The sequence below is a fragment of the Carassius gibelio genome, chromosome A5 (genome assembly GCF_023724105.1).
Source record: "Carassius gibelio isolate Cgi1373 ecotype wild population from Czech Republic chromosome A5, carGib1.2-hapl.c, whole genome shotgun sequence".
Taxonomy (NCBI): Eukaryota; Metazoa; Chordata; class Actinopteri; order Cypriniformes; family Cyprinidae; genus Carassius; species Carassius gibelio.
The window spans coordinates 39,199,756-39,222,312 of NC_068375.1; the positions used below are offsets into that span (position 1 = coordinate 39,199,756).

The window sequence follows — 22,557 nt, forward strand, 5'->3', positions numbered from 1 at the left end:
GCCCCGGCCTACACCTAATAGGGGCGCAGGCGGCTCGCACAGGGCACTGGACGGGGCAGCACACATGGCACTTTGATAGGGATCCCATATTCGTGGGTCACCGACGTGGCGTCGAGAGTGACCAACTGAAAGGGAACGTCTCGGTTACATATGGTAACCCTCATTCCCTGAAGGAGGGAACGGAGACGCCACGTCCCGTCGCCATGGTTGCTGTACCGCCGCTGAGCTGCCGGGTCCCCGGCACGGCTCCTCAGCGAAAAACTGGTATGCATTGCACCTGCTGCCCTCTTATACTCACGCAGTGATCAGCGGCAGCTGGATGCAATAATTGCATACCAATGTGCATTGGCTCGTTTAGTTTACACTTGAAGTAGATTGGTCTATCGAAGCAATATCCCATATTCGTCGGTCACCGGCGTGGCTTCTCCGTTCCCGCCTTCAGGGAACGAGGGTTACCATACGTAACCGAGACGTTATTATTGGTTCTCATTTTTAATGACAGTTTTTCCTGGTACTGTATTTGGACTACAGACATTTCCATCCTGTTTTCCTGATATATCCCAGTTTTACAGGACTGTGGGAGGTGTTTAGCATCCTTCTCTCTCTCTCTCTCTCTCTCTCTCACCTTCTTCTTCTTGGTGGGCTGGTCCATCTTGGCCTGCAGGAAGTCGATGAGTTTGGTCTGCTGTGAGATGGTTCCCTCCATCTTCACTTTCTCGTGTGAGTAGACGGCCTGAGAAGAGATTAGGAGGAAGATCAGGAAGACACAGATGAGTTTGAGACGCAGGCTGCTCATTGACACTAATAATAACTCAAAGATATGACTTCTATAAGCTTTTGGTCAAACTGCCCACTCCTAACAGCGTTAAATAATCGTGACTAAAATATGAACTGGTTATGATTTCTTGCTTTAAATCAAGCAGCCCTACTTCTGATTCGACCAATCATATGAGTTTGGGGGCGGGGCTATCTTTTGACTGATTAAAGACAGGAGGAGGAGTGTTCAGGAAACCTGTTTGGAAATGATCATTATTTCTGCATTTGGGCTTTTTTATACTTATCCTGAAAACTGTAACGTTACATTGGTTTATGATTCTGAAACATATTGTGACAATTTGAATAGTGAGATGGTGTCTTGAGGTGGTCAGCGAGACCAACTGTGTGTGTGTGTGCGTGTGTGTGTGTGTGTGTAAGTGAGTGTGTGTGAGTGTAAGTGAGTGAGTGTGTGTGTGTGTGTGTGTGCGTAAGTGAGTGTAAGTGAGTGAATGAGTGTGTGTGAGTGTAAGTAAATGAGTGTGTGTGTGTGTGTGTGTGTATGTGTGTGTGTAAGTGAGTGAATGTGTGTGTATGTGTGTGTGTGTGTGTGTGTGTGTGTAAGTGAGTGAATGAGTGTGTGTGTGTGTGTGTGTGTGTGTGTGTAAGTGAGTGAATGAGTGTGTGTGTGTGTGTGTAAGTGAATGAGTGTGTGTGTGTGTGTGTGTGTGTGTGTGTGTAAGTGAATGAGTGTGTGTGTGTGTGTGTGTGTGTGTGATGACACCTGGATGTTCTCCAGCTGGTACTCGAGGTCGGTTCTCTCGGTCTTCAGCTGTGTGTGTGTGTGTGTGTGTGTGTGTGTGTGTGTATGTGCTGACACCTGTATGTTCTCCAGCTGGTACTCGAGGTCGGTTCTCTCGGTCTTCAGCAGGTCGGTCTGGTCCAGTGCGTCCTGTAGTCCCTGTGTCAGTCTGAAGATGTGTGTCTTCTGCAGGTCCATCTGCTGCTGCAGCTTCCCTTGCTGACACACACACACACACAGTCTCGTGTGATAACAGAAACCCCTCACAGTGTCAAAGACAGCTCTGTTGTCACTCTTATATTAGCTGACATTTTTAATATATAATATTTTTGCACTTTATATACAGTATATAGTGTCTGTAATTATCATGTGAGAATATTTAAAGTCCATGCCGAAATAAATAAATTCATATTTATATTTTTTTGCATTTATAATGCATGTCATATACGTGCATGCTTTTAATACTATTTGTTGCAATTTTCAGATTTTATTTTCTAATATATTTTATTACATTATAATATGTAATGTTACATTACATTATATTGCAATTATAACTTGCGAACAATTAAAGTCCATGCATAAATAAATGAATGTTTGCATATATGTTTATTAGAGAGTAATTAGTCTCCAGCTGTTCTCCACACAGACACACAAGTGTGTTCTTCACCTCTTCCATGAGTCTCTGTTTGAGTTCTCTCTCCGTCTCCAGCTTCTGCTGAAGGCTCCTCGCGTTCATCTCCAGCACGGCGTGCTTCTTCTCCAGGTCACTGAGCTGAACACAGCACCACATCATCAGCTGTAGCATGATTATTGATATTGCAGACGGAGTCCGGAGTCACTCACAGTATCAGACAGACTCTCAGCTTTCCGTCTCTGCTCTTTCAGCGCCTGCTGCAGAGCCACGATCTCAGCCTTGTGTTCACGGACGGCCAGCTCCACCGCCTGACGAGACTCTGAGCTGCGCTGGTCCGCTCGCAACCTGAGGAACACAGCGGATGAGAACACCTGCACCTACACATCTATCTCGTAAGCGTTCTGGAAGTAGAGAAGTGCCCTCCTGTGTGTGTGTGCACCTGTTCTGCTTCTCGTTGTCCAGCAGTCTCTGCATGTCTCTGGTCCTGCGCTCCGCCTGACTCTTCTCGTCCTCCAGAGCAGATCTCCAGTTCTCCCACTGTCTCTCCTTCTCCAGCAGCTCATCGTTCAGACTCTCCAGCTCCTCCACCTGCTCCTCCAGCATGCTGCACGTGGTCTTCAGAGTCTCGATGTTCTGCAAACACAACACCAGCAGCATCTGCCGCTCAGGACTTCTCATCTACAGGCACTACATGAGCGTTTACCCATTGCTTTTTAGCATTTATACACACTAACAAAACTCTTCACGGCAAACCGTCAAAATAAAAGTCTGGTTAAACTTGAAGAAATTATGACTGACCAATATGTATGTGTACAGTAGAATGTACATTGTAATGTAATACTACTAATAATACAATTATTATAAAAAAACTTTATTTTTAAGGAATAATCAAAAATTTTTCCAACACTTTGTTTGCTCAAAGCATTTAAAGGGTTTAATTTTCACTGGATTACAAGAATTTTTTTATTGATCTTTTATGTCTCTATTTGATTACTGACAAAAAAAAAAAAGAATCATAAAATAAAAGGTATTTCATAAAAAAAAAAAGTAAAAAAAATACAAGGTATTTCATAGCACCCAAAAAAATAAAAAATAAAATAAAAATAATATATATATATATATATATATATATATATATATATATATATATATATATATTTATAACATGATGCTAAAACATACAAGTTTCACGATTTCAAGACAAGCTTTTTGATTATTAAACTTTAATTTAACATAAAAAGAAAAGGAAAAAAAATGAACGTAAAACAATTAAATGGAATTTGGGGAAGGGGGGGGGGGCATTTCATAGGTCCCCAAAATATATATATATTTGTAATTTTTAATAACTGGCTATTAAATTGTACAAGTTTCACTATTTCGAAACATGATTTTTTTTTTTTTTACTTTAATTTAACCACTAAATCAAAATGTTTTTTTTTTTTTTTTTCAAATGTATTTATTTTTATTTATTTATTTATTTTTGGACACTGTTTTAGTGGTTAATTTAAACTTTAATAATGCACACCATAAATGGAATTCAAAAACAATCGGAATTTGAAAAAAGAAAGAAAAAGGGATTTCACAGGACCCTATTTAACTGCTTTGAACTGTGTTGAATGGGAAGTGAACAGAGACGAACTAAAAGCAAGCAGAAACAGATGCAGCTCCTCTGCTGAAGAGCTGTGAGGGTAAAGGCTCTGGGTTCATCTGAAGAGCTTTGAGTGTCCAGATGAAGAGCAGACGTGTTTGCGCACCTGTTTCTGGTTGTTGAGGAGCATCTCTCGGTCGGCCACCTCTCTGCGCAGACGGTCCACGTCCTGACTGAGCTGCAGTCGCTCCTCGCTCTCCAGCGTCAGCTCGTCCAGCTGCTTGGACAGATAGAAGTTCTGCTGGTTCAGCTCGGCGTTCTCCTGGGTCAGCTGCGTCAGCTGCTCCTCCAGATCTGTGATCACCTGCATCAAACACACAACCACTCCTCATTCAGCACTCGTCCTCTCTATCTGGGGTGGTGTTAGCGCAGTGGATAAGACGCACGTCTGTGGTGTGGGAGACCCAGGTTCGAATCCACTGTGAGACACCAATGTGTCCCTGAGCAAGACACTTAACCCCTAGTTGCTCCAGAGGCATGCGACCTTTGACATATATAGCAATTGTAAGTCGCTTTGGATAAAAGCGTCAGCTAAATGAATAAATGTAAATGTAATGTAAATCTGCAGAGACCACCAGCTCCGTAAACAACAGTTTGACAAGATTTCAACCACAATAGAGACTGAGATGTATACACCTAATTCAATCGATTCTAAACAGTGTTATGTCTTATAAGACTTTAGACAATTAAACTTAGGCACTGTTCATTCAAATATTTAGCCATTATTTAGTTATTTATAAACTGTATATACTTTTTTTTCAAGATTTATAAATACATATATTTATATATACACACATTTCTTTAATAAAAAAAATTTATAAAAGAAAAACAAACATTTATAAATTACAGTATATATTTAAATATTACACATACAAATATAAACATATATATATATATATAGAGAGAGAGAGAGAGAGAGAAAGAAACATTTAATAAAAATAATAATAGTAATATGTATATGTAAATATTTATATTTAAATATTACAGTATATATTTAAATATGCATACAAAATATATAGTGTATATTTAAATATTATAGATACAAATATAATCATTTATCTTTATATATATATATATATATATATATATATATATATATTTAAATTAAATACATGTATATACAATTATATCTAATAAAAAACAATAATAATAATAATAATAATATGTATGTTTAAATATTTAATAAATATTTAGATTTATATATTTATAAATATTTATATTAAATATTACAGTAAATATTTAAATATGCATGCAAATATATAATGCATATTTAAAATACAATTTAAATGTATTATATATATGTATATATAATTGATGCAACTATAAATGTAACTAAAAACTTAAAATTATACAGAAAGCAACAGTGTCAAGAGCACTCAGTCTGTAAATATTAATATAGATGATCGATTTAAGACGACAAGAGTCAGAATGCAGAATGTGTGCATTTCTCACATTCGTCACTTCTATGGCAAAGCTCAAAAAACCAAAATAATTATTATTTTTTTTAAATGAAACAAATATATTTGATTTTAAAATGTATAGTCCATTTTTACATGACATCAAAATTCAATTTTAGAGATTCTGATTCACTATGATGACTTAGAAAAAGACATGGTTAAAAACATATGGTAAATAGATTTAGACTTCCTTTAATTAAATTAAAACCGCAAGCCCATGAGACAGAGAAGACTGCAGATGGAGAGGTCTGTCCTGATCTGGGCTCAGTGATCGGGACTGTTTCTGCTCAATCCTGAAGCCTGAACCATCATATTCAACCCTCCAGAGCAGCACAGGGCATTGTGGGAAATCGTGGTGTAGATAAGCACACACTTACCGAGCAGCTGTCCCTCAGTGCGTCAAACTTGCGCTGGATCTCATCTCTGTGGGCCTGCAGGAGGAGGACACACACGAGGTGAATGTGTATCATACAGCTCCAAAACTATTAAACAGGATGTTTTTTCATTTTATTCATCGCTCCCACATGTAAATCTCGCTCAGTAGTCCTTCACAATAATATATCTACTGTAGTATAAATGGTAAAACTCTATTTGTGCCATCGCTTCTCAAACTGGAGCTAGTGCAGTCGTGAGTTAATGAAAAGCTAATAATTCATTAAAGGTGCTGTAGGGAACTTTTGTAAAAATATATTTTTTACATATTTGTTAAACCTGTCATTATGTCCTGACAGTAGAATATGAGACAGATAATCTGTGAAAAAAATCAAGCTCCTCTGGCTCCTCCCAGTGTCCTATTGCCATTTGTAGAAAGTAATCCGCTCCCTGTAAGAAACAACCAATCAGAGCTGCGGTCCGTAACTTTGTTTGTGTTCAAAATGTAGAAAAATGTATATAATAAGCGAGAACACCATGAATCCATTTTCCAAACCGTGTTTTTAGCTTGTCCTGAATCACTAGGGTGCACCTATAATAAGTGTTTATATTCTGACTATTTTAGATTGCTTCGGGGGTACCGCGGCGGAGTAACCCAGTACCTTTGTGATTCTTAGACATAAACAGAGAGAAGTAGTTCCGGCTACGATGTTCTTCCGCAAGAGCAAGCAGTTCTGTTTATTAGAGCGTCAAAAGTTACGTACCGCAGCTTTAAACCATAAAAATATTACATTTATTTTTTTAAAATATAAAAATAAGGTATAATTCATAATAAATATAATATTGTGTAACTTTTATACAATGTATATATATTTATACAATAATTAGTTTTATTTTATTTGAAACCCAGTATTATTTTAGGATAACTGATGTGCTATTAGAGTTTTATAGTATTCATATTTTAGTGTTTTTCTTCTTTTTTTTTACATTTTAATTTTAGTTAAAGTTTATCATTTTGGTGTGTGTCTCCATTTTTGTTTAATTAAAAATATATGAAAATATTGATTTTGATGTAAAAAAAAAATAAAAAAATTCCATTTTCATTTCACTTGGTTTCGGAAATGTTGGCGTTTTTATTATCATATATAAATATATATATATATATATATACACAGACACACACATATACATATATTAGGGATATCAACAATTAATCGATGATCGATTAAATGTCGATAAGATATGCAATCGATTAAAGCTATCGATGGTCAGTTAACCTATTTAATTTAATTGAGGGATCAAATTAATAAATTGAACAAATTCTTAATTCATGAAAAAATGGGACGCTTTAAGGAATTGATTAAAAAATGGTAGGATTTCAAGAAAACATAGCCTATGTAAGTAATAGGCCTAAAATAAAAATAACAGTTTGTTTTCATAAAAAGAAAAAAAAAAAAAAAAAAATATATATATATATATATATATATATATATATATATATATATATATATATATATATATATATAATATATATATAAACAAGTTCACGGAAGGGAAAGAATGACAACGTGCATTCTGTTTGTTTGCTTTATTTTACAAAAGCACAAATGTTCTGTTTTGTATTGTGTGCGCACAAATAAAAGTCAAAATTGTGTGGATTATATCTTACTCAAAAAAGGTTCCTTGTGCCTTGCACCCCTCCACCCCCCCAATATATTAATGTTTACATTCACATTCATATAATTTATATTGTAAATAAATATATTTAATATATAAACATTACCTTTTTATTAAATATATACATGCACGTGTGTGTATTTATATATATATATATATATATATACATAAATACAGACAGCACAGACGCATATATTATGTAAACAAAAACTTTATTTTGGATGCAATTAATCGCATTTATTAATATATTTGTGTGTGTGTATGTGTTTTTTATTTTAGAATAATATCCCTTACGCGCTCATGAACCATGAACATGCACATGAGATGTTAAATGAGTGAAATCTCAGGCGGTGTGTTTCAGCTCCAGGTGTGTGTGTGTGTGTGTCTCACTCTCAGCGCTGTGATCTCCTCCTCAGCTTCGGCTGTGGTCTCCTCCAGCTCGGTCTTGGCCTGCTGTAGCTGACTCTCGAGCGCGTGTCTCGCCGCCTGCAGGCTGCTGATCTGAGACTCTCTCTCCTGCAGCGACAGCGCTAGCTCCGTCACCTGACGCTTGATCTCCAGCTTCTGCTCCTCGTGCTCCAGACCCATCTCAAACACACACACACACACCTCTGCTTTAACAACATCACTACCATACTCTCATGTCTTTCACAAAACAAAACGCTTTCAAGTATAACACAAAATTTAGTTAATAGCATGTTTGTAAGTCTTCTAGGATTGCATCTTCTAACAATCACACATTAAACAGTAATACTCACAGTCGATGCTAGTGATGCGCCAATATTTGGCAATTTGTAATTGATTTCAACGAAGTGAGATCTTTTAGTCTGCGCTGTTTTCAGTTTGATGCATGAACAAATCTTCACTAAACATTATTTGCAGCGCAACTGCCTTGTAATATGTGAAATGTAAAAATGTGTCATTCAAAAGGATGGAAATTGTGTATACAATTCAAATACAAATATATAAATGTTGACACTTTTTTAACGAGGATCGCAGTAGCCATCAATGTATGTTTAAATAAATCTAACGAAAACAAGTTTTATTACAGCAACTGTGTAAAAGTTTATATTGCAACAATTAATCAGAGTAGACACAATTATATAAAACCTTGTGACCCTGAAGTCTTGAGTTTCTGGGGTATATTTATAGCAATAGCCAAAAAAAAAAAAAAACATTGTAAGGGTTAAAATTATACATTTTTCTTTTATGCCAAAAATCAGTAGGATATCAAGTAAAGATCATGTTCCTTGAAGATATTTAGTAAATTTCCTATCGTAAATATATCAAAACTTAATTTTTAATTAGTAATATGCATTGCTCAGAACAACTTTAAAGAAGATTTTCTCAATATTTAGATTTTTTTGCACCCTCAGATTCCAGATTTTCAAATAGTTGCATCACAGCCAAATATTATCAGATCCTAATAAACCATAGATCACTGGAGAGATGACTTATTTATTATTAATCTCTCAACGGATCATGATTGGTCTTGTGTTGGAGGGTCACCTCTCTGAGTCTGCTCTCCAGCTCCAGGAGTCGGCTCTTCCTGCTCTGCTCCTGCTGGCTCATCTTCTCCATATGTTCCTCCAGTTTGGCATTCTGTGCTTCCAGTTTCCCCGCCTGAGACTCCAGGTAAAACTTCTGCTGCCGCAGCTCCGAGATCATCTCCTCCTGAGCTTTCCTGAGAAAGACACCAGCACACGCTGAGATCTACACACGAGATCTCTCAGATTTCCGAGTGTTCGATGTCTTGTTTTCCAGTAAAAGGAGTGAATTCGATTTCTCCTTCAATAAGCTCATTTCTGAAGCCTCCTGAGAATCATTGGTGCATCTCCTGGGTGGCGTTTCTCAGATTGTTTTTGTTTGGCTAAATTGCAGGCCCTTCTATTCCTCCGTCGCTCATTGCATCTAAAACACTTGATTTATAAGTTGAGCAGAGAAGCTCAGATTGAACATTTGTTACAAGCTAAATGCTTCCCCAGACTGCAGTTTGCAGATCTACAATAACAAGTGATTAAGTATCCTCTGGATGAACACACATTTGGTCTAACATGACCTAAAACTACATGTAACCCAAGCTACTGACACCCAAAAATACCTTTTATTTCTTCCATAGATTTGCTCATATTTTTTAATGATAACAAATGTTTAAAAGACAGGACTACTTGGTATTGTTTTAACCAATTTAGGTTTAGGCTTTTCCTGAAACCATCAGCTTACATTATTTCAACTTATATTTTAATTCCAAGCGGAATTCAATGTGAAAAACCTATGAATCAGGAAGATTTGTTGGTTTCGAGTTCGTGTTTCATTTCGGATTCTGAAATGTTGCACAATTTATATTTACATTTAAATCAGTAGTTTCATCTACATTTTTAGCTTGATCATGCCATGTGCAATGCTTGTCACTGTCTTATATTTTTGTCAGATTGCCAAACACTTCTCGTCTTTTAACAATATTGCATATAATAAAGGAGACAAAAACGTATAGTGATAGTTCACCCAAAAAAAAATGTATTGGCTCATTAATTACTCTTCCTCACGTCTTTCCAAACCCGTAAGAGCTTCACTCATCTTCAGAACACAAATAAAAATATTCTTGATGAAATCCGAGAGCTTTCTGACTCTGCATAGACAGCAATGCAACTGAAACCTTTTAAGGCCCAGAAAGGTAGTATGAACATTGTTAAAATATATCAACCTTTATGTAAAGAAGCTACGAGAATACTTTTTGTGCGCAAAGAAAACAAACATTTCTTCACTGTGGTACTTTCCTGAACAAGCAGCAATGACTGACAGAAGTGTTCATCTCATTAAAGAAACTATGACTAGAAAAAGCTTTTTCCCATGACTAAGACGAGACGACAATGTCAATAAACGATAACTGTGACCATAATCAACATGCAATATCAGTGACTATAAAAAATGAAATTAAAATGTGTTTAAAAAAAGTAAAAACTATACCAAAATTTTATTTAAACTAAATTATATTTAAGACCTTCTAATATACCTATAATAATATAATATAGAAATTGCATATTATTGCTCTTTTGTTGGTTTTGATCATTTCTATTGTCCTCATCTTTTAAATTGCTTTGGAAAAAGACATTTTAAATAAAACATAGATGTAAATAACAAAACTAAACTGAAAATTTAAAACAAGACCCAAATCAAATAAGTAAAACAAATGAAATAAATATCTTCATATAAACAAAATAAGGCTTTGTCTGTGCTCTTTCCATTTAAAATGAGAAGCAAACACTGCATTTCAATCATGATCCAAACAACGATGCTACGTACAAGCAACATGAGCAGTTTTTAATCTAAATTAGATTGTATAATTTAGAAAATTGAACTTGAATTGACTTCAGTTTTGTGAAACTAAACATAAAAATATCAGCATGGAACAGAAACATCAGACGAGCTGAACGAGACGCAGATTCACTCTCGGCCAGCAGGTGGAGCTTAAAGCGTTTCCTTGGTTACTGCTGTAAACAAAGCAGCGCTGCACTTTTGAACAGCAGTGATACAGTGTTTCCGTGGTTACCGCTGTAAACAAAGTACACAGTAAAAACAGAAGTGTTAATTTAACTCCTAAAGAGTTGAATTTGACTCTGTTTCAGATAACATTTGGTCCCACTCGAAATCAGTGTAAAATTTACTCTTTGGTCAGTGTCAAATTTTTAGAGTTAATTCTACTCAATATTGTGTAAAAAATAACAATGAAATGTGTAAAAGTATTTAACACTGTAGTGTAATCACACTGTTAAGAGTAATATAATTACACAGTATAGAGTTAATTTTACTCTTTTTAAAAATGTTACACTTTATGTGTAATATTTACTTTTCATTTCTCTACAGTGTTTTAAAAAGTATATATAAATTATAAGATGCATTGTTACTGAATTACAGAACTATCAACTACTATCGAAATAAAAACAAGCACAATAACACTAGATCACAGAACTCACAATTTATTGTAAAAAAATCAAGTATTTCAATGTCACTGAATTTACATTGCAATCCCATTGCCTTATCTCTGACAGAAACATGTATAACATAAAAATGTTTACCTGAGAAAGCAATATGGCACGACAAGGAGAGATGTGTCATTCCTTCCATATAACATTTGTATGTCATATGGAGCGAATGAAGGACTGTATGACGTACCAAAGACGTAATGGGCTTTAAAGAGTTCGACAAAATCTCCAACTGAACCTGTTGCCTTGCATGGAAGTGCATGCTTGTCAAACACAATAAAGTAGGAGTGAATGGTGCTCTGTATGGATCCCTGGGCGAGAAGGTAGGGCTGACTGCTTTTGGTGATGTTGTTTAGATGCTGCTGCACACTGGTTTCAACCTACAACAAAACACATTCAACAGAATTGTTTTGGTGACTAACTTCTGACAATAGATTAGATCACAAGATTGAGGTGATAGAAGATATATTTTAAACAACTGTTAAAGAATTAGTTCACTGTGAAAAATGTTTTTGCTGATAAGTTACTCACCCCCATGTCATCCAAGATGTTCATGTCTTTCTTTCTTCAGGCGAAAATAATATACGTTTTTTGAGGAAAACATTCCAGGATTTTTCTCCATATAATGAACTTCCATGGTGACCAATGGTTTGAGGGTTCAAATGAAGGGTCAAATGTCTTAAAGGGACACTAAGTAGGAATTACTCCCATCTAGTGGTGAAATTGTATTTTGCATTCAAACTAACTTTGCTCTCCAGCGCCTCGCTTTTTCAAATGCGCGTTGCATCTACGGTAGGCGATATGTACCAAAAAGCTTTGACAGGATGTCTTCTAATAGCACTTCGTCGAGTTTTCCTTCAGGTGAACAGGTGTGTTATTTCAAACAAACTGCAACATGACAACTAACAAACGAATGTTACAGTATGAATTACTGACTGTGGAAAACATGAAATATTGTAATTAGTAGTTATGTCTAATTTATTCGTTATATTTTCTGAATTATATGCATTGTTAGATATAAAAAAAAATATTATAATATAGACTGTAACACTGACTTACCTGTCGAGAAGAAAACTGGCCACTTCAGCGTCTCTTTTGAAATCTTTTTCAAGCATTAGCTCTTTCCACCTAGAAAAAGCTTCCCCGACATTAACTCTTGTTTTCTGTAATCTACGGTCACGTTTCCTTTTATGTTCTATTTTTGACTGTTTTGGCGACAATGTTTTCTTCTCCTGTGGCGCAGCATATGTATGGTCCATAATAAGAATGCAATCCAGACTTTTAAACTTGCCGGTGCAGTTTCAAGCGCCTCTCACTGCTCTGCACCTGCGTTTCTGGCTCTGACCGAAAACGCGCTGTGGAAACGCGTTGGCTTAGTACTTTTTGTCCCTCTCTGCTATTATAGTTTTGCAAGATGGCGGAACTACATGGAAGCCTCCGTCGACCTACCCGTCCCATGTATATAAAGATAATAAATTCTTCATTTACGAGGATTAGTTTAAACATTGGCATAGGTATTTGTACACCATTGAGGGCATATTTATGAATAAAAATATTGATTTTAGATAATAAAATACCTAAAAAGTTACTTATTGTCCCTTTAATGTAGCTTCAAAGACCTGACAATCCCTGCAGAGAAATAAGGGTCTTATATAGTGAAACGATCGGCTGTTTTCAAAATAAAAATAATATAATTTTTAACCACAAATGGACCTTTACGACATCATGACGGCACATGTGGCACATCTTGAGATTCTACAACACGTACAATTGTGGTATTTTTATTTTGAAAATGACCGATCATTTAACTAGATAAGAACCTTATTTCTCTGCTGGGATCATATCGAGATTTTGAAGCTACATTGAGACAGACTTTGAACCCTCATTTGAACCCTCAAACCATTGGTCACCATGGTATCTGCAGCCGATTGTATGTAACTGAAAATATAAAGCACAACAGATATGATTATTGACCTAACTAGATATCATAACATAATAGGTTAAAGCTGTTTAATTGTGTCACTCCGTGATGTAGAGAGTATAGCTTTAACCTAATGTACCCACCTTCTTTCAAGAAAGCATCGAATGTCAGCTCAGACAGCTTGACGTATTTCTGCTCTTCCCCGAATTGAACACGCAACAGCATTTTGCCCCTGTTAGCAAAGAAAATATATATTCAAAATCATAATTTAGCGCTGGTTCAACTAATAGTTACCTATTTATTTCTCTCATGCACTATGCATTACTTAGATGTTACACTGCAATTACAAAGGGCGGCTGAAGAAGACAAAGTTGTGCTGGTTGAATATAACGTTAGGCTATTTTCTGCAGCTACTAAACAGGCTAGTTAAAGTTAAGAGGCACGGTATCCCATTAGCTACCAAATAACTGTTCCAAAGTTAGCTAGCACATTAGCTATTTTAGTTCGAACAGTAACCCTTTAAAATTGTTAAGCCATGTTAAACAAACACATCACGCAATCAGTGATCTAAGTTATCATTTAAAAGACCAACATTAACTATCAGAAGCATGCTAACATTACCAATATATAAAAATATTGCAACATAATTTATGTATAAAGAAACACAGTTACCGATACGGATTCCTATAACTTGTAATATGACCTCAACTAATATCAGCACACTTTTAAAATTATGTAAAGTTAAAAAATACAGTTTTGGTGTGGACAACACAGGATGTTACTCACCGAGCAATATCAGTGGCCTAGCGTTGCTCCTTCGCAATCTTCCTCCACTGAAATGCAGCACGTTTGACAAGCACAGCAGAGTGGTGGGTATTTATCACTACTGTAGAGTTGAAATTGTCACTGCGTTTCTGCAGATTTTTACACTCACTTTTAACTCCACTAAAAAAGCAGTTTTACTCCCCAAAATGTTGAAAATACTCTATCTGGTTTAAAATAACTTTACTCTGAAATATTAACACCCCATTTTTTACTGTGTAGTGCTGCACTTTTGAACAGCAGTGATACAGTGTTTCCGTGGTTACCGCTGTAAACAAAGCAGTGCTGCACTTTTGAACAGCAGTGATACAGTGTTTCCTTGGTTACCGCTGTAAACAAAGCAGCGCTGCACTGATGAACTTTAATATGGATTATACAGAGGCAAGATGAAAAATACCATCAATTCTAAAGACAGTAGGTTTCCCTCAGACACACATTCATATAAACTCCTGCCCCTAAATGAATCACGATTTGTTTAGCATCTCAGCCAATTTGAATCGTCACATATTTAAATCGATTTTCAACCAGCTTGTGGTTAATCATCACATACTAGTGATTGTGTTTGCTGAATAAATGCACTAACTCAACCTCTGTTGTTTTAATAGAGAAACATAATTGCATTATTATTCAGAACTACTATTAGGAAATGTACTGTTAAATTAAATTACATTTATGCATTTAGCAGTAGCTTTTACCCAAAGCTACTTACAGTGCATTCAGGCTAACAGTTTTTACCTAATTTGTGTTCCCACAACATTGCACTTGATTTCATCCAAAATATCTTAATTGTGCTCTCAAGATGAACGAAGGTCTTACGGGTTTGGAACGACATGAGGGAGAGTAGTTAATGAACAAATTTAAATGTTTGGGTGAACTATAGTTGATTGAAATGAATTAAACTTATTCAAATAACCAGTCACATGTTTTTCTACCAATTACCCTTCAGGTTGTTTAACAAGCTTCACCAGAGATGACGTTTCTCTAGTGGAGAGAGTGTTCCTCCAGCAAACACCGGTCGTGTTTCAGACTCTTACATGTTTTTCTGGGTGTAAATGCTGCTGTTGGCCGCCAGTTTATTGGCTTCAGAGAGTTCAGTGATCCGCTGCTCCAGACTCTTCATCTTATTGTCCATGGCCTTGATGGTCTGTCAAGAGAAACAGAAAAAACACCCAGCATCAGGACGCAGATTCACTCATATCTATTAGTCAAGAGCCACGAGCTAAGAACACAAATGAAATAGTGTACACTAGTGTTACTGTAAATATGAAACATTGTGAGTCTGCAATCAGCCAAAAGATCAAGTCTAACAACTGAACTTGATCAAGGGCAGAAAGGCTTGAAAATTATTAGAGTGAATCTAACAAAACATTCTCAGGTCCAAAATCTAATTATCATAATACAATATGCATCATTCACATAATATAATTTTTAAATCAGCATGTTTAAAACTAATACTACCATGATGTGCAAATACCATAATAGAAAAGCGGCTACATTGATGCGTTTTTTTTTTTTTTTTGACAAAATATATCCTGAGAGCTTACATTTTAAAGTAGCTTAAAATCGTTAAAGTTGTTCTGCTGGTTCTCTAGCGAACACCACTAAACCTGAGACTCACACACACACACGCACGCACACTTCAGGAGTCAGAGTTTGATTTGAGATAAAGACGAGACACTACTCACAGCTTTCTGTTCACTGATGAGTTTGCATTTCTCTCGCGCCTCTTCTTCATGTTGAGCTCGTTTGTGCTCCAGACAGTCTTTATCAACCAGATCTGCTTTCATCTGAGCCTCCAGAACCTGCAGCACACACACACACACACACACACAAACACGATAATCATCATGTAACAGATCAGCAGGAATGTTCAGCTGCTGGGGAGTGATGGAAAAGATGCTTGCTTGATCAACTTTGATTTGAATATTAGTCTCACAAACACTGATTGTATGCACTGAAAATGTGTTTGTCTAATAAAAAGTGCAAAGGATTTTGATTTACAGACTATTTATTTAAGAAATATGGGAAATGGTTATTAAAGGAACAATACATTTGATTATTGATATTATCCATACAATATTATTCAAAAGTCTGGAGTCTCTTCTGCTCAACAAGATTGTATTTATATGATTAAATTACTGTAAAAATTCAGAAATATTATTAGTATTTAAATCATCTGTTTTCTGTGTGAATCTGTGTTAAAGTGTAATTTATTTCTGTGATGCTCCGCTGTATTTTCAGCATCATTCCTCCAGTCTTCAGTGTCACATGATCTTCAGAAATCATACATTTTATTTTACAGCATTTATTAGAAATATAAATATTTTGTAACATTATAAATTTCTTTACTGTCACTTTCGATCAATTCAATGTGTCCTTGATGAATAAAACCATTCATTTCTTAAAAAAAAAAAAGGTTAGTATCTAAATAAAAATGATGTTTAAAATATTTTTTATTTATTCAAAGTCATTTTAAGAGACAGAAAAGTTCCTTAAATTGAAATTGTTTATTAATGGTCGTTAACATTTTTAACAAGTTTACTGATGAGTGTCCTGAAAATAATTTATTTTAAAATAAATGCATAAAAAAAAAACTAATATACCCAAAAAAGTCCCAATCAATAAACACAACAGAAAAGTGCTTCAGTCTCATTATTACGAGCGTCTGTGCTCAACTCTACCTTGATCTTGTCTTCATAGAGTCGCTCTTTGTGGTCCAGATGGGCTTCCATCCTCTGAGCTGTAGCCTGAGTGTCCCGCAAGTTTTCCTCCAGCTCCTGAACACACACACACACACACACACACACACACACACACACACACTCACACAGTCAGGAAACAAGCAGATCCAAACACTTTCCAGCAGCAAAATCCCATCAGCAGGTGAAGAAATGAACTTGCTTTGAGAAGTTGTGTGCTGGTCGACGAGACAGAATGAAGGTGTGTGTTCTCCTCACTGAGAGGTGCAGAGGAGAGAGTGTGTGTGTGTGTGTGTGTGTGGCAGCAGATGGAACATCCTGTTAGTGTGTATGTGTGTGTGTGTTCTGTAATGAGCTAATCTGTAGGAAACCTGGGATGACGATGCAAAGACAGACGTTAACGAGAGGCCTCTGTGTGTGTGTGTGTGTGTGTGTGTGTGTGTGTGTGTTAGAGGTCAGCTGGTTAAGGAGGCGTGTTAGTGCTTTAATCTTTGCTAGCCTGATCCGTCTCTCTCACCAGTATCTTCTCAGCCATCTGTTGGATCTGTTGGGATTTGGTCTGGATGTCATCCTTCAGTTTGTTCTCTCGACGCTCCACCATCTCCAGACGCTTCACTTGGTTCTCCAGAGTCTTCCTGCCCTCCTGAACACAGACACCAAACCCGTCAACTTCATATCACACACCAAAATAAATACTAAAATATATATATGTAATTGCATAATAATAAAAAAAAGATATTTGCATTGTGAGATTTTAAAGACGATTAAACACATTCCGACCAAATTCCATTACTGTAATTCAAATATTGATTAAAGTAAAACTCATCATTTGCTGTAATATATACAATACTGATTCCAAAGTATTATTATTTTTTTTAAAGAAATTAACACTTTTATTAATTAAGGATGCATTAAATGGACTGTAAAGACATTTATAATGTTAGAAAAGATTTCTATTTTTAAATAAAGCTATTCTTTTGAACTTTTAAAAAAAATGTTTCTCTAGCAGTAAATCGTCATATTATTCATGATTTCTGAAGATCATGTGACACTGAAGACTGGAGGAATGATGCTGAAAATACAGCGGAGCATCACAGAAATAAATTACACTTTAACACACATTCACACAGAAAACAGCTGATTTACATTAAAATAATATTTTTTTTAAAAATGCATTTTGATCAAATAAATGCGGCCTTGATGAGCAGAAGAGCCTTCTTTCAAAAACATAAAACGATAGACAATCCATTGAAAGTAATAAATAAAAAGCATATACATTTTAGTATTTTATAATAAAACACAATTCAAATACTGTAGTTAACTAGTGAAATATAATAAGAATCATTATTGAGAACTATATGACTATGTTTTTAAAAAAAGCTAATTATTCAGGCGTATTACAGTAATGGAAAACTATGAAGTTAATTTAATATTGTAATGGTGTGAACATAGATGCAGATGTGTTTCACTCGTCTAGTAGCTGATAGCAGTGTACAATAGACTCTCTCTTCTGTCAATCCCACAATGCACCAGTGGCCTGCGTCGGAGGGATGTCAGCACCTCGGTCTCTCGCAGGCGTCTGCGCAGCGTGTCGCTGGGGTCAGATTTGCTGCGCAGACGCTCCAGCTCTCGCTCCAGACGCTCTTTGGCCTGACGGATGTTCTGCAGCAGCTCCGTGGCTTCTGTGCTCGCCTTCACCGCCTGCAGGGTCAAAGGTCAAACACACGCAGAGCTCAAAGTGAGAATTTGTTGTGACCTTTAGATCCTCTAGAGTAGGGGAGCAGAGTCAAACACAGCACCTTTGAGAGTTTATCCTGCAGCTCCTGGATCTTCAGCTGCTGCTCGGCGTTTGTCTGTAACAGAAGTTCATCATGTCACTGTGAGGAGAGTGTAATCACCGCTCAGAGAGACATCACCGAGTTCCTCACCGAAACATCAAGAGAGCAATCACACATTTATACGGAAGTTATAAGCGGCCATCCATCATAATGTTTTTCCTTCGTTTTCTCGTCATCTCGACATAACGAAAGTTTGTTTTCACGTTATAACGACTTAATTTTCTCATTATCTCAACATAACGAAAGTTTGTTTTCTCGTTATCTCGACATAACGAAAGTTTGTTTTCACGTTATAACGACTTAATTTTCTCATTATCTCAACATAACGAAAGTTTGTTTTTTCGTTATCTCGACATAACTAAAGTTTGTTTTCACGTTATAACGACTTAATTTTCTCATTATCTCAACATAACGAAAGTTTGTTTTCTCGTTATAACGACTTAATTTTCTCTTTATCTAGACATAACTAAAGTTTGTTTTCTCGTTATCTCGACATAACTAAAGTTTGTTTTCACGTTATAACGACTTAATTTTCTCGTTATCTAGACATAACTAAAGTTTGTTTTTCGTTATAACGACTTAATTTTCTCTTTATCTAGACATAACTAAAGTTTGTTTCTTGTTATAACGACTTAATTTTCTCATTATCTCGACATAACGAAAGTTTGTTTTCTCGTTATCTCGACATAACTAAAGTTTGTTTTCTCGTTATAACGACTTAATTTTCTCTTTATCTAGACATAACTAAAGTTTGTTTTCTTGTTATAACGACTTAATTTTCTCATTATCTCGACATAACGAAAGTTTGTTTTCTCGTTATCTCGACATAACTAAATATTGTTTTCTCAATATTATTATAGTTTTTTGTGAATCTATAGTTCATACAGCTCTGGAAAAAAAAAACATCGCAAAAAGGGTTCTTCAACAAATATGTTGAAGCTTTGAAAATATACAATATTTGGCATAACTAAAGTTTGTTTTCACGTTATAACGACTTAATTTTCTCCTTATCTCGACCTAACTAAAGTTTGTTTTCTCGTTATAATGAGTTAATTTTCTCTTTATCTAGACATAACTAAAGTTTGTTTTCTTGTTATAACGACTTAATTTTCTCGTTATCTCAACATAACGTTGTATTCTCGTTTTATTTCAGTAGTTTCTTTGTCTATATAGTTTAAATACATTTTTCTTCAGTTGTAGGTTATTTTGGCATCAAGATAAATAAAATACAATTTGAAATATTGTTTTTAGTAATTAGTTGAAATAAAGATTATATTTATAATATTTTTCATTTCATATTTATTTTATTTCAAGTAATATATACACATAGTTAATAATAATCCTCGTTCCAGTGCAAACTGGACACCTTTAAAATAAATTAAAATTTTTATTAAATAAAAAATAAATTAAATTAAATATAAAATAAAGATTTCAGTGTTTCATCAGTGCATCGTATCAGATATGTTTTGCACTGATTAAGAGTAGAATCTTAAATTGAAAAAAGTTATTATAGTTTTTTGTGAATCTATAGTTCATACAGCTCTGGAAAAAAAAACATCGCAAAAAGGGTTCTTCAACAAATATGTTGAAGCTTTGAAAATATACAAATATTTGGCACTGCAACGTGTCAGTAAAACATGGTGCTTTGACTGCTTAGTTTTAATAGATTTATTAAAAGCATTTATTCATGAAGAAGTGTCCTCTCAAAATGAAGCTACTTGACCAGCAAGAGATTTCACAGCATGAAGAGCACATAAAGGATGACTGACACACACACACACACACACACACACACACACACACACACGTCTGAGCAAATCAAACAAGGATTTAAACTCACTCCAGAAATATCCAGGACTTCTTTAGATTACATTCTCTGGTTTTGCAGGCCCAGATATTACACACATCTCTGATATTTCCCAGTTTTGCATCACGCTGGGAGCAGCGCTGGTTTATTAACAATAATAACGGCGCACCTGTATGATCTTACAGTGACGCTCTCTATCAGAGATGAAGGAGCATCCCAGAGAAGAGGACGTTTAGCTGGATGAATCATTGAGTCTGAGCGCTCTCTGCTCAATTCTTCATTTGCAGGAACAGATTTCACATCTTTCATCTCAGTCACTGAGTGATCAGTACCTTCTCAAGTTTAGAGAGCAGCTCCTCCACATCTGCTTTCCCCTGCTCCTTCGCCTGAACACAACCAAAATATCAGAATCACATCAAAGGATCTATAAACCATTGTAAACCTTATAATAATATTTTGTATTAAAATAAAAATAGTTAAAAATAGTTTGTTTACACATGAGCCTGGTAGGAAATTTACTAAATATCTTCAAGGAAAATGATCTTTACTTAATATCCTAATGATTTTTGGCATAAAAGAAAAATCTATAATTTTGACCCATGCAATGTATTTTTGGCTATTGCTACAAATACACCCCAGAGACATATTTTGTTATTTAAATGTTTTCATCAATGCACTTTTATTCTAACGAGTGGAAACTAGTCAGAATAAAGAGCGAGCAGATGTGCTCAAACCTTTGCCTGCTGGTGTAAGTGTATTATCATAACTGTTCACACACACACACACACACACACACCTTCTGGATCCTCTGCTGGTATTCGGCTGCTTTCCTCCTCAGCTCTTCGCTGGTCTGTCGTGACTCTCTCAGCTCGGTCTCGTACAGATCGCTCCGGCGGCGAGCGGCAGACAGATCCTCCTCCAGCTGCCTGATGGTCACCTGCATCTCCTCCAGCTGAGCGTGGTACTCCTGACACACACACACACACACACACGCCCGTTTGCTGAAGTCAGATTCATAAAACACATGATCTCAGTAACTCACAGAACATGCACTTCATGCAAACTTCATTTGAATCACACAAAATCACTACAAATAAAACCATAGCATTGTCTCAGAAATGTGTGAATATCACCACACATGAATGCAATAATCAGCCTGATAAAAATGGGTTTTTATTTATGTATTTTTTTATTATTAAAATGTTTTATCCAAAATGTTTTATTCAAATTACAGCTCATTTTATACATTTTATTACATTTATTATTTAATTGTATTATTATTTCAGTTTCTTGCCAACATTTCTAGCTTGTTTTCTTATTTTTATCTATTTATTAAAGTTTTTTTTTTTAAATGTAATTAATTTTGCCTCATTTAATTTGAATTAATAACCTATTTTAATAGTTTTATGCAACAACAATAACCCTGGTTATTTTAAAATTATTTCTATATTATTTTTTATTAAAATCATTGATTACCTTTTTTACATTTTTAATTTATTTTTTCTTTTTTATAAATTGTTTTATTTTAAACTTACCAACAGTTCTATTTTTTTCCCTCATCAAATATTAATATTTTACTTTATTTTCACTTTATTTCAATGAACGATATGTTTTTAATAGTTTTCAGTAAAAATAATAACCTCATCATGACATGAGCAGTTATTTTAGAGTTATTTTATCATTATTTATACACTAATATAGTTTTTTAAATCATTTACTTTTATTTTTATATTTTTAGTTAATTTTAATCTTAGCTACATTTTATTATAAAATTGTATTATAATTTATTACATTTTTATTTTACTCTTTTTTTATATACATTTTATTTCAGTTTTATTACCATGTTTTTTTTTTATGATTTATATATATTTATTCACAATGTTTCAGTTCAACCAAAAGAAGCATCTTAGTTTGGACCCAATTAAAAACATTTAAGAGATAAATGATGTTCTAGTTGCCAATACTGATATCGATGCTTGTTCAGAAGATTCACATCAACTCATTTAAAGTGAACCCAAATGGAAAATATGACTATTACACGCCAGTCTTCGGTGATTTACTGTGTCCATGAAATATCTAACAGCACTAGAGTCTCCAGAATGCATTAAACCACGACACTGAAAATATTTAATTTAAATGTAAGA

General features: G+C 35.0%; 1 protein-coding gene across 5 annotated transcripts in view; it reads right to left on the reverse strand.

The window, feature by feature from the left end:
* Positions 1-22,557, reverse strand: part of LOC128014912 (citron Rho-interacting kinase-like) — a 71,910-nt gene that overhangs the window by 19,456 nt on the left and 29,897 nt on the right. For all 5 annotated transcript variants that reach the window (XM_052598620.1, XM_052598619.1, XM_052598621.1 and 2 more), the window contains exons 5-21: positions 21,210-21,380; positions 20,746-20,799; positions 18,568-18,621; positions 18,329-18,469; positions 17,286-17,411; positions 16,751-16,846; positions 15,755-15,871; positions 15,104-15,213; positions 8,853-9,027; positions 7,734-7,931; positions 5,672-5,725; positions 3,944-4,141; positions 2,629-2,822; positions 2,399-2,534; positions 2,223-2,327; positions 1,634-1,774; positions 626-733 (exon numbers count right to left, since the gene is read on the reverse strand). In XM_052598620.1, coding sequence (XP_052454580.1) covers positions 626-733; positions 1,634-1,774; positions 2,223-2,327; positions 2,399-2,534; positions 2,629-2,822; positions 3,944-4,141; positions 5,672-5,725; positions 7,734-7,931; positions 8,853-9,027; positions 15,104-15,213; positions 15,755-15,871; positions 16,751-16,846; positions 17,286-17,411; positions 18,329-18,469; positions 18,568-18,621; positions 20,746-20,799; positions 21,210-21,380 — 2,178 coding nt within the window. The remainder of the gene's footprint in view (positions 1-625; positions 734-1,633; positions 1,775-2,222; positions 2,328-2,398; positions 2,535-2,628; positions 2,823-3,943; positions 4,142-5,671; positions 5,726-7,733; positions 7,932-8,852; positions 9,028-15,103; positions 15,214-15,754; positions 15,872-16,750; positions 16,847-17,285; positions 17,412-18,328; positions 18,470-18,567; positions 18,622-20,745; positions 20,800-21,209; positions 21,381-22,557) is intronic.